Source organism: Rhineura floridana, chromosome 8, assembly GCF_030035675.1.
Source record: "Rhineura floridana isolate rRhiFlo1 chromosome 8, rRhiFlo1.hap2, whole genome shotgun sequence".
Lineage (NCBI taxonomy): Eukaryota > Metazoa > Chordata > Lepidosauria > Squamata > Rhineuridae > Rhineura > Rhineura floridana.
In genome coordinates, this window is record NC_084487.1 from 16,862,265 (window position 1) to 16,875,942 (window position 13,678).

The following is a 13,678-nucleotide window of genomic DNA, read 5'->3' on the forward strand; positions in this document are numbered from 1 at the left end:
GTATCTTCTCCCACTAATGATTTTAGCTGGAAGAGAAATGTTGCAGTCAACAGGCAACCCACAGCATAAGGGCTGGAGGTCTGTCACTGCCTATAAGACTTCTCCAGACCCACTCCGTTATCTTCATTGTTGTACACCAGAAATAGAACGGGACTGACTCTCAATTTCCTGAAATCTACATTCGAAATGAGAGAATGCTTCTTTTACTATAACACTGGGCAACTTCAGTAATAGATTTACGCCTTTGGGGGTATGAATGCTAAAGCAGCACTGATGTACAGTGCAACAGTAATAAGTCAAACTCTCCAGATTCTATGTCCGCAATAACACTTGGCTGAAATGGCTTAGATTTGCGCTATCTGCCCGCAGTAAGTAGAAACCAAACAATGAAAGTGCAAGATAAGGAAAGAGAGGGGGTAAGCTGCAATGGACATGAGATCTTACAAGAAAGCATAAAATAACAAGTAGTGATGGTGTAGAAATTCAGTTTGGTTCACATTTGCAGCCAAATATATGAAATTTGCCTTTTCCAAAATGATATGAGAACTGAAACACAGCCATCCTTCAAAATTTACATTTATCTGAATTTTGTGTTGCAGTTCTCCAATAAAACAGTGTTTACAAAAATGCACATGTTGGGGGGGGGATGTGTATATAAATTAACATATTAATGAAAATAACATACAAAATGGATTATATTAGGAGAAATTGCTTGTAGAAATGTGTACATAAGTCAAAAGTGCATCCAAAATGTATATAGCAGGAGAAATTTGAACTAAAATGCTGAAAAATGTTTATGTGATTTGTTTCTTTAAAAAAATGCATATTGGCACAGAACTGAATTTAAGATTGGAAAAATGAGAAAGAGAGAACTGAAATTAGCAGATCTTTCCATCCCGAATAGCAAGAGAAGGACATGTGAACAGTTGGATGAAAGAAAGCATCTGTAAAAATCTGTAAGAAATTAAATGACGCTTTCGAAGGGGAAATGGTTTTCCAAATGGTAATACCATTCTATCCAAAGTGTAAACCCTAACTGACAAGTTATGTTGGTGAAATGGTTGTCATCAATGAGACAAATTGGCCTAATTCAGATGAGCCTGTTATGAATGTGCCCTAAGGACATGTGTGTTCCACCCTCCTCTCAAACATGAGACTTAATTTATGACTTCTTGTCTTAATCAAATTGTAGCTTGCCATAGTTTGAGCAACTCCTTTAAACTGATTTTAGAAACCACACCTGGTTGGTCCAAATATTAGTCATCAGATAACATCATCATGCAAGTGTACACATTAGTGTTTTATCCTTATTTTTCACATAATTCTGAAGCATATCCTCTCAGCATACCTCTTTGGTTGGTAAGATACCACTTTCTTGATTGGATATAACTTCACTGGTATATTCTGAGCTTTGCAATATGGAAAATTATAGTATTTGGTCATCAGATGCATTGAAAAATATATCCCAACGTGTAGCAGTTAAATGTACAAATACAGGGTTTCTGGAGTGGCAGCCAAATTTTAATGTGCAGGTTTAGGACAGAACTAGATGTGATGCAGATCATAGGTCTGCCACAGAAAATGGCAGACCCATATCTCATTTCCCCTCCTTTATTCATAATATTTAGTTAGGGAAATGCAAGATGTAGGCCATTATAGTGTGTCAGAGGCAATGTGCTCCTGAATGCCACTTGCTGGGAATTGCAAGTGAGGAGAGCGCTGTCGTGTTCAGGCCCTGCTTCCTATGGGCATCTGGCTGACCAATGTGAGAACACAGGAACGTAGGATGCTGCCTTATCATGAGCCAGAGCATTCATCCATGCCGCTCGGTATTGTTGATACTTACTGGCAGTGGCTCTTCAGGCTTTCAGACAGGGGACATTCCCAGCCCTACCTGGAGGTGTCAAGGACTGAACCTGGATGGTCTTCTGGATGCAAAGCAGATGCTCCATCACTGAGCTACAGCCCTTCTAGAACAGGAGTAGATGGGCCTTTGGCCTGATTCAGCAGGACTCTTTTCATGTCCTTATTTCCTTGCTAGCCCTCCAAATTGTTGGCTGCTACTGGGAGGGGCAGGGAAACACTCAACATGATGAGACCACATCTACAGATGGGTGAATTTCTGGTCTGTGTCACTTTCTCATGCATTCATCCAAAAGTTCATTCCATCCTGTTTCTACATTAATCTGTGATCTAAAACCAAAACCAAAAGTAAAACAAAACATCACATTTAGCATAGGAACATAGGAAGTTGCTTTACACTGATCTCTCTAGCTCAGCATTGTCGGCACTAACTGGCAGAGTCTCTCTGGGATTTCAGACAGGGTTCTTTCACAGTCTTAAATAGAGATGCTGGCAATTGAACCCGGGACCTTCTGCAAGCAAAGCAGATGTTCTGCTACTGAGCCACACCCCATCCTCATGAAAATACATTTTTTTAAAAAATATGTGTTCTTAAACATATTTCCTTACAACATTCACATATCTAACTTTTTATCTCAAAATACCTATTTTTAATGTATTTTGAAATACATTGTTTGAGTGGAAAACTGTATCAGAATATTCAGGAAATGGAAAACAGATAACTAAATTTTGATCCACACATTAGCACAAGGTGGTGTGGATCATGTTTACTGTATTGTAGTCTGCAAAGGCTGAATTCTTGGAGCATCCCTGGTTGTATCACATATTTCTCTGTTGGGAGAGGTTGTCATCTTCAGCGGGTACCTCATCATCTGCTTCGCATCTAGTGCTATGCGCAATGCAAATGGTTTGGTTTTATGGCTTATGCAATGAGGAAGCACTCTTCCATATGAAAACTTCTTAAGTTCAGTTGACACCTCTTAATGGCTATAATGCAACACCACTGCATTGGTGCTACATGCTCCGATCTTGTTTTTTCATCATACATGGGCATTTCAGCACTCAATCGCCGATGCCAACTCATGAAAACCTTGAAGTGTGCAGAGTATAATCTCAGCAGACACTGAACATTTGGGAGTTGAGTGTGCAGTCAAGCAGCCATACAAATGCTGTAAAATATCTCCAAAGTCAGCAGTGTACAATCAATCTGCATTTTCAGAGCCGTTGCAATCAGTCAATCCTATGCATACTTACTCAGAAGTAATTTCAACTAATAAATGTGTTTAGGATTGCAGCATAAGGGGGTATTCAACTATGTTGTACTCTGAGCAGATGTACTGAAATCAATAGACTTGACTAATTTAAGCCTGTTGATTTCAATAGGTCTACTCTGTGTATGACTTAGATACAACCCAGAATCTTTAGGAATCAGTGGGTTGTATTGAACTAAATCCTACACAGAGTAAACCCACTGATATTAATGATCCTAAGTTAGTCATGTTTATTAACTTCAGTGGGTCTCTTCTGAACAGGACTAGCATTGAACACCACCCAATGGGTTGAATACAAACTTAAGTCACACTTAGAATAGCCCTATTTGAATCAATGCAAATTGAGCAAGTCTTGACTTCAATGGGCTCACTTTAAACTTGAATGATTCTATATCCAGTCCAGTGAGCATCAAGAACTTAGCCCAGCACTGTGTTTAGCACTACTGATTTCAATGAGATATAGATGAATGCTTTAATTGCTCTGTTCAAAGCTTGTGTCTTCAGAAAAGTCAAAGAAAACATAGAAGGAGAGGAAAAGTGGACTCAGGAATGTTCTGTGAACAAAAGAACAAAAACCCTGCACATGTTGACTATCTACAATGGATTGTAGTGGATACAGACATTTCACCATGCATATCTGAACCTGATTTCAGATCTGCATGGTAAAATGCCTATATCAACTACGTATCTGAAACTGATTTATCATAAAATCATCCTTCCACTTTGCAGGATGACACAGACAGCTAAATAACACATGAGTGACAGTCCTCACTTCAGTGCCATTTGTTAAGCTATGTGGGATCAATGAATGAGCAGTTACTCAAGTGCAGGTTTGACATCTGATTAGATTTATTGCATGAATTTCAGCAACATATGATGTCTGTGTACACTCTGGATCAAAGAGTGCAATCATTTGACTATCAGCTTTTGAATTCCTCTAACTACACAGGAAAGCTGTTTGGAACTGAATCCTTCTGAAATGCCCTTATCCAAGGCAGAATGTGGGTTTTACAGGTTGATCAAATTCAGAACTTAATCCTTTTTTTATAATTGCTGTTCTGTGCACTGAGAAAAATGTATACCTTTTCATAACCAAAGAGGCCCCTCCTTTGGTGGGACTATCTGGCTTTTTAAAATTATTTTTAGATCTAGAAAAAGTAAACCTCAGGGGCCATTGTAAATCACTTATTTTCACAGAGCCCCCCTTTCCTAATCCACCATTCTTCCACCCCACACAAGAATGAATGCAGAATTAGCCATTTTCTAAAAGGGGAAAAATCACTCTGAGAAAAGGAGGGGAAGGCATCGTATAATGCAGATATCAGGGGCCCCCCCGCCCATTTCCCCACTTTTTAATTGTCTCATTCCCACCACCTGGCCCCCTCCGGAGCAGGTGTGCTAATAAGCTCTCCTTCTGTAACATCCCCATTTAACCTTCCTCTTCCAACTTCCCAACTTTCATTATTATTTTTATTGGGAGGAGGTAAAGTTGGGATAAAATCCACCTCATTTTCTATTCAGGGTTGTTGTGTGGTTTTTTCCTTCTCCATGAGGGGAAAAAAAACGAGGCATGAATATGGCACCCTCATAATGATTTAACTAGAGCTTAATGAAATTTTCATCAGAACCTGCTGTTCATTTTAATGGCCTTTGAAAGACAATGGGACAATGGCTAGAGGGAAGAAAAGATTTTCTGTTGCATACATTTGTTTAAAAGCCCCGATGTTCTGTGCTTCTCTCTCTTCTCCACCCCCACCCCTACCCCCTCCCTCATCTCTTCACAAAGCTGTAGGTCTTTTGTTTGTGCTATACATTTTCATTTTAGCAGAGCTCAGATAATGCATAAGCTCTGTTACCATTCTTATGTCTAACTGTAACCTTTGCTTAATGGAGTCTCTCGGGTCTTGCAGGGCTTCCCACTCAACCCAGTATTCTCACAACCTGTTCCCTTCTTTCCCATCTCCCTTCCCCCCTGTCACCTCCATCAACTCCTCTAGAGACACAATACGGGCCTCATCTCCAGAAGTTCCTTTGCTAGCAAAAGGTTATGACATAAGTCTTATGGCCAAAGCAATCATGATCTGTGACGCTGCGAAGAGGAAAGTTCCAAATCTATTTAACATGTCGGGGTTTTTTATGGGATGGGTGGAGGGCCAGGAAGGAGGAGGGGATGGAGTATAAATGGCCAGTAAACAAAGCAATTGTTTCCCAGCAGAAACTTATTGTGGGCCTCGCTCTATACCACAGGCTAATTTACAATCACATCACACCCGCGTGTGGATACAAGGGAGGGGAGTGCTCTGTTGGTAGGTTCCCCTGTCAATGAGCTTCTCCAAAAACTTTGGCGTGCCTCACATTTCCTCTCCGATGGAAACCATACCCAAGGATAATGCAGAATATCAGTTCCTCAGGCTTGGGTTGTTTCTAAACCCTCCATCCAAGCTAAGCTAGCTAGCCAGCAAAATCCACTAATAACAAACAAAAGAGGCTGCCAGGGCTGGGGGAGATCCCAGGCCCCTACCACTGCAAGCCCTCAGGCTGCTGGAAAAAGCCTATATTCTTGTCTTATGTCGCCTCCTCCTCCTCCTCCTCCTCCTCCTCTCTGCTCCATACCAACTCATCTGTGCTAGAGCAGCATCACACATAAGTGACCTACCTAAGAACTAGCTTCCACACTATGGTTCAGATGTGACCCAGGCGGACTCTTCTTACTAGGGGTGTAGGGGAAATTTGATCCAGCTGAAGGCAAACCTACCAAATCTGCAATTTCCAGTATAATATGAGAAATGAAACACAGCCATCCTTCAAAATCTGCACTTCTCCAGATTTTGCAATCCAGTCCCGCAGTTAAATAATGTCCACAAAATTGCATACACTAGAGTCAAATATGTATAAAAACACGTATTAGTGAAAGTATCATACAAAAATGCACTATATGAGGCAAAACTGCATACAAAAATAGGCATACTAGGAGAAATGTGCCCTTAAATGCTGATGAATTGTCATGTGGACTTTTCTTTCTTTACAACAAAAAATCGCAGACTGATGACTGAATTCAAGATTGGAAAAATGAGAAGCCAAGAGAAATTGAAACTGACATATTTGCCCATCTCCAAGAGTTGGTCAGCCTGTGACTTTACATGGATTGTTTCATCTTCTCTTCATCTATCTATCCATTCATGCAGTCTTGATCACTTGATCTTCCTTTTTTTCAAAACTGACTGCATTGTTAACACCAAGATTCCTTCTCCATCCATTTCAGCCCCATTAATAACTCAAGAGGAGTGGGCAGGAAGCAATAGGGGGCAGGCATCTAAGTGCAGACCCACTGGACCCGAGTTAGTCATTAATTTCAATAGGTCTACTCTGAGTAGAACTAATATTGGCTATAACCCAAATTCCACTGTTCTAGTCACCATGGTGACTAGTTTTCTCTGAAAAAAATTAGATGGTCCAAGTAGCTGACAAGTACAATTGGATTCCAGCCAAACTCTATAAGGGATGAAACTGGACTGGTGTTAACAATGGTGTGAAAAATTCTGAAGTATTTCAGGCTCTATTTTTGTTAATTTCACAATCCATCATCCATTCCAGTTGAAGTACCATTTCAATAAACTTATTTTTTTCACAGCTACTATGCACTAAAATGCTGTCTCCCCTGATGACTTCCCCCCTTATTTTCCATGTGCTAATGTCTAGAGAACTAAGACTAAGGAAGTGATGAGATGAACACCACCCAAACAGCAGCTTCCTACTCAAAAGGAGAGTAGCCAAAATGCCACAAGGCAAAACAAGGTCTCCTCAAGCCATTTATTTTTGGAGGGGCAAATAGTCAACAATTCACAAATGTAACAGAAGGCTGATTCAAGCACGTGGTGGGTTTGTTGTGGCCTAATCCAGAGATCTCTCAGATAATGACCCACTTATCAAGTACCCTCTGCCACGTTCATATCTTTAAAAGGTATCACAATCCCTGAATCACAATCCCAAGGTGGAAAAACCTTGGAGATCTCTCAGAGAAGAAAGATAACAACTAGAAATTGCTGGACTCCAAACATGGGCATGGCACATTTGAGCACTGGTTATTCTCTGCAAAGATGCCATCAGAGATGACAAAAGACAAAATCTGGGGCCACCCAATGCTGTCATAGGCATAGCTCCAGAGCACCACTCCCTTCAGTTGAGTAGCAGAGCTCAGGAAGTCATCGGACTCTGCATAGGGATAGGAGTATTCTGAAGTGCAGGTATGGGAACCTTTGACCCTCCAGACGTTGCTGAACTACCAACCCTGGCCATAGGTTATTCTTGCTGGAGCTGATGGGAGTTGTAGCAGTGGCAGGGCAGTGGAATCCGCTCCAGGTTTTAGCCTGGACTTTCAAGGAGCTGTCCAAGGTGCTAAAACCTATTCCTAAAAAACAGGTTCCACACTTTGGACAGCTCCTCAAAGTTTCAGACTGAAACCTGGAGCAGATTCCACTGCCCCATTGACATAGATCCATCGGCCATCTCTCACCTGTAGTTCAGCAACATCTGGAGAGCCAAAGGTTTCCCACACCTACTATAATCCTTGGGACTTTGGCAAATCATCTCCTGCTATCCTTAGGAGCTCTCCAAAGGTCTGAAATACTCAAATCAAACCCACTGTCTGCCCTGGCTCACTGTTTTCTGTTCTTTGCTCTAACAGCCAGTAGTTTTGCTCTGCTCCATGCCACCTCTACCTGGACCTTGTCTGGTGCTTAGTTTCATTTAACAAAATTAATATACCACTTACTTAATAAAAGACCTTTAATCGGTTTGCAATGAAAAATCTAAGATATTCATTTCTTTTAACAACTGATAAGAGCAAAGATGAAAACCAGTGAACATAAATATTTAAGTATAAATAAGATCTGTAATCTGTAAAAAGAGGCTGACACTGATTTTATGCCTTCTACATTAAATTTTACCCTTGTAGTCCCCTTTAGCATCACTCCCTATATATACGTATATATGTATGTGTGTGTATCTATCTATCTATCTATCTATCTATCTATCTATCTATCTATCTATCTATCTATCTATCTATCTATCTATCTATCTATCTATCTATCTATCTATCATCTATCTATCTATATCTATCTATATCTGTCTGTCTGTCTGTCTGTCTGTCTGTCTGTCTGTCTGTCTGTCTGTCTATCTATCTATCATCTATCATCTATCTATCTATATCTGTCTGTCTGTCTGTCTGTCTGTCTGTCTATCTATCTATCTATCTATCTATCTATCTATCTATCTATCTATCTATCTATCTATCTATCTATCTATCTATAGTATTTTATGTATTTTAATTGTATTTTATGTATTTTAATTGTATTTTATGTATTTTAATAGTTTGTGATTTTATTGTTTACAATTTTATTATGTACGTGTTTGATTTTATTTTTGTAAGCCACCCCGAGTGCCCTCTTACAGGGTAGAAGGGCGGAATAGAAATATTTTAAATAAATAAATAAATAATTTTAAAACAATTTTTTGCATGCTAAAATTGCAAGGTAAATTTATATGCCTGAGTAGGTTTTCTGAAGGGAAAAAAGGAGCATTAGCAAGAGCTGAAAATGATACAGTGAAGGCACCTGCTAATATTAATGGGCAGGGTGAAGCCATACTGAAGAATCAAAAGGGTTCATTGTAAAAGGGTCAGTTACACAAAGCGGTCAAATGGGAACATATATGATAAGGAGAACCTTCAAGTAAACTGGTCCCAAGCTGTTGAGACCTTTGTATGCTAACAGTAACACCTTAGCTGTAGTCAACAAAGTCCTACTCAAAGCTGACCCATTGAAATTAATGAACTTAAGTTAGTGATGTCTATCCTCAATGGGTTTGCTCTAAGCAAGACTAGCATTGAATACCACCCATCGAATTTGGCCGGGTAACACATTGCCAGCCAATGAAGATCTCTGAGCAGGGAGGAGTATAATATGCTGATAGGTTCTCACTCCTGCCAGCAATCATGCTGCAGCATTCTGTACCAACGGTAGCTTCTAGACCAAATGCAAGGGGAACCCTGCATAGAGTGCACTGCAGTAATCCACTCTTGAAGTCACCAATGCCTAGACCAGCCTTTCCCAACTAGTGGGCCACCAGGTGTTGTTGGACCACAACTCCCATCAGCCTCAGCCAGCATTGCCAATGGTCAGGAAAGATGGGAATTGTGGTCCAACAACATCTGCTGGCCCACTAGTTGGGAAAGGCTGGCCTACACTATTATAGTCAAGACTAATGAGAGAGTAAGCTGTCCCATTAAAGGAGGTCCGTTTCCAACACAAATTTGGTTCCAGACAGTCTTAGAAGGCAAAACTATCTCTGATGGATAATCAATCACAATTTAGCACACAACATAACACAGTTCCAGCAGTAGACATCAAAGAAAAGTTCAATTCAAAGAAAGACCAATGTGAAGATTACAGGGAAATCTGGAGATAAAATATCTCCAGCTCCCTAAAGAACTGAAGTTTTTGGGTAATGCTTCAGAATCTTCAAATGAACTTGTAACATATGCATGAAGGTAACCAGTTAAGTTGAAAGAGAATATGAAACAGAAAAGAGCAATGTTCCTGAATACTGCTAGAACAGAACCAGTTGATCTTTTTAACGGCATGCAAGGATGTAAAATAACTGGGAAGGGCAAATTGCACAACACATAAGCAGAAGTTGGGGGATGTTGTATGCAACAGAAAAGTAAAACATTAATGGCAGCATGCTGAACAGTAGTACAGAGATGGAAGATGCTGGAAGGATTAGACCCAGATGTGTGATATAGAAATATATGGAATATAGCAGTGTTAGGTAAAATTTCACATGATCTGTGGTACCTGCACGGTAGAGTACAAGCACAGGCTTTTGATGTCATTTGGTGGAAATTCATAATGTACATACATCAAAATGATTTGAGTAGATAACTATCAGTTGCTGCCAGAATCATTTGGTTTTCATAATGAATTTAAGGTAATAACTTCCTGCAAAATATTTTGATTTGTAAGATATGCTTGCTATCTATGTTGTTTTGAATGTAATGTGGATAATAATTAAAATAAATTTTATTTACAAAAAAAAAAACACCTGGAAAAGTAAAACATCTGAGAGGTATAAGTTTCATAAGAGGACTTAGAGTGACCTCCCCAAACCTGGTGTCTTTGAGGTATTTTGGATGGGACAGGTGGAAACTATAGTCCAAAACACCAGGAAAACACTAGATTGAAGAAGGCTGACTTAGAGAGAAAATGAGCCGGTTATAGTACTATCCTATGCATGTAAGTAAGTTACTCAGAAGTAAACCTCACTGAGTTCAGTGGTGCTTACTCTCAGGAAAGTGGGTATTGGAATGCAGCCTAAAATAAATATGCACAAAGGTTAACCAGACAAATGGGTGTGTAGCAGAGAAGATAGGAAGATGTTCTACATCTCCCCTGGAAGCCTTCTGTGGTTCCTAGAGAGGCCTATCTCCAATGTCACAGAGATGGAGAGAGAGGAGTGGCAAAGGAGGAATAGGACAACTGCACCAAAGCCTGGTGAACCCTCAGTGCTGGATGCCACACACATAGGTGACATCTGGAAGCCAGCTGCTGGCAGTGGAGCTGCTACAGTGAACCATCATGAAGGATGCCTGGGCACAGAATGCAGAATTTGAACGCCCCTCATGTTTTGTTCCCGGTTGGGAGTATCACTGGACACAACCAGTGCCTGTGTGCTCCTAGGGGGCTGTACTATAGTTAGCTTCAAACCTGGGTGTCAGGGAGGTGATATTTAATATTTATCACTTAAATTACAATACTCATGTTGCATCAAAGGCATCCGCGATGACACACCGAATTGAAACATACAAAACAAATTGATTCAAACTAAAATTACTTTGAAAACCCCAATAGAACCTATCATCATCATCAGGAACATTAGGAATATGATTTGGCTCAACCTTCTTATTTATTTATGTATTACATTTATATCCCGCTCTTCCTCCCAGAAGTGATCAAGACAACCTACTAAAACAAACAGGGAAATCAACAGACATGTGTCTTACAATCCATAAAGTTAGTGTGAGGGGGAAAGGGGGAGAGATGGAAGAATGAATACAAATTCATTTGTTTCTGTATTTGGAACACAAACGTACAAAATATGGGCCTCATTTGCACATAACGTTAAAGCCAGGGGTGGGAAACCTGTGGCCCTCCAGATGTTACCAGACTACACCTCCAGCACTCCTGAACATTGGAGGGCCACAGGTTTCACATCCCTACACTTATACCATGGTTCAGCATTATGAGGACAAGTCTCAGTGTGCCTCAGGTTCAAGTGCTCCACCTCCTCCTCTAGCATAGCCGCGAGAGGAGTCTGGAGCCTTTGTTTCTATTTTAGGTTAACTTAAGCTCGACGAGTTAGCATTACTTCCAAACACTGTGTAGGGGAAGAGAAAATTGAGGAGATGGGCCCTTCAATACTCAGCATTGTCCTGTGCATCTTCAACTTGGGGAGGAGGCGGGGAGAGACAGAAAGCTTCTATGTGTTCCTAATAACGTACCTTCTGGTTCATTCTTGATAAGCTCCTCCATTTTCCTTTGTTTTAGAGTGTCCACAACGTCGGCCAGGCTGCCTTTGCGCCTTTCCGGAGTTCCCAGTGCTGTGCTGGAGAAGGACTCTCCACTTTGACGCCCACCTTCTTCTGCCTTTGAGGGCGAGGTAGATGAGTTGTGCGGGGCAAATGAAGACATCACTTTATTGCCATCAACTTCCTGAAAGAGAAATGAGAGCAGATGAGACACCTCTACTTGACAAAAGAAATACACCACCCGCATGTGAGCAGATGAAGAGGAGAAGACAGGGGATGAAAAATAAAAACATTCCTTTGTTCTTTTGCGTTCATTGCTGTTTGTTCCTATGTCAAAACTTTTATTTAAAGTGTGGAGGGAAGAAGCAGAAATATAGGATCAAAAACACAGAGAACAAAGCATTTCCATCAAGGATAAACTAAGATTACAGGCTGAAGTGAGAAAAGATTAGCGTTCAGGAGAGAAACTATATATGGTGCGTGTGTGTGTGTGTATCCCTTCCAAATGAGAACTGTTAACATTCACAGGTTTTCCAATAACAACAGTATGGATTACCTTTAATTGTTTGCTCCTTTACAGCTTTTTATGTTCAACCTTTGGGGGCTTTTTTCTTTTCTTTTCGCCTAAGAACTATTAATTTCCTGTTTCTTCATCTGCTTCCTTCCCCCCCCCCTGCAAGTGCTTAATGTCAGGATGTTTCGTTCTTCTTACAAGTGAAACAATAATCGAATAGCCAGTGCCCTGTTGCACAATGGTGTCTTCCTCACCCCTTTCACCCCCAATCACATTTTAAGTAACTATCTTCTATTTACGGATCAGATCATTTAGATCTTTCTATTTATTTTCTCCCCCCACCCTTCTCCATCTTTCTTTCTTTATTTCTTTTTTTAAAAAAACACTTTTTTAAAGAGAAGACTTCTGGCGCAAAGGTGGTCCTAATGATGCTTGCAAATGGCACTTCCAATGACACAAGCGTGCACATTCCTCCAACAAAGGTGAGATCTGGCGCTCATTAAAGTCTCTAAGAATATTCTCACCTATTTTAATGGATTTGACTTTTAATAGAGACATTCTGGTCTCTCCTGATGAGACCAGCCTTCTTCACGCCTTCAGATACTTCAAGCATCTTCCCCTTCTCTCCTTTTGGCCCTGATTTGCTTTCCACCCCCCTCCCCTCCTTTGGAAGCTCTCTTGATGTTTGTGTATCTTAAACTATCTCTTCTACTACTGGCCTATAATTGTGTTGACAATCTCCACATGGATCTGAGGAACTAAGCACTTACCTACAGAACCTATCATGCAATATATTTGTTAAGGGTTTTACCCAATGCTGTCTATGTACAAGCAGAATGGACCTCTTCTGCCTATGCAGCGGGACTTTGCCTCCCTCCCCTTCCTCCTTCAGCTTTCTCTGGGCCCTCCAAAACAAATTTTGGAGGTGCACTGGAGAAAAAGAGAACTGCTGCACAAGGGGAAGTCCGCTTGCTACTGTTGGATTCCTCCATTCCTCCATAAAGGTTGTATCCAACTTAAGTCTAACTACATTAGGTTGTATTACAACTAACTTTTACTTAGAGTAGAACCATTGAAATGAATACACCTGTTAGCCATGGCAATTCAGTTTAATGGGTCTACTTTGAGTAAGTTAGTTGACTACAACTCATTGTGATAAAGAGACATGACCAACTAAGGTCCATTAATTCCAATAGGTCTACTTTGAGTACAGTTTAGTTGGAAGCACTGCACCTCAGTGGTAAATCATCTGCTTTGCATACAGAAGGTCCCAGATTTAATCCTTGAACCCTTTGATCATTCAAGCCCAGTCTTGAAGTTGCACTGGGAGAGATCCCTACCTGAATTCTCGGACAGCTGCTGCCCGTCAGTGTAGACCATGCTAAGCTAGATGGACCACAGCTTCCTGTGTGTTTCTATATGTTCCTGGATACAGCTCAATGTCTT

General features: G+C 40.6%; 1 protein-coding gene across 12 annotated transcripts in view; it reads right to left on the reverse strand.

The window, feature by feature from the left end:
• SOX5 (SRY-box transcription factor 5) overlaps nt 1–13,678 on the reverse strand; it is a 1,141,232-nt gene that overhangs the window by 399,572 nt on the left and 727,982 nt on the right. For all 12 annotated transcript variants that reach the window (XM_061638411.1, XM_061638415.1, XM_061638414.1 and 9 more), the window contains one exon: nt 11,692–11,902. In XM_061638411.1, coding sequence (XP_061494395.1) covers nt 11,692–11,902 — 211 coding nt within the window. The remainder of the gene's footprint in view (nt 1–11,691; nt 11,903–13,678) is intronic.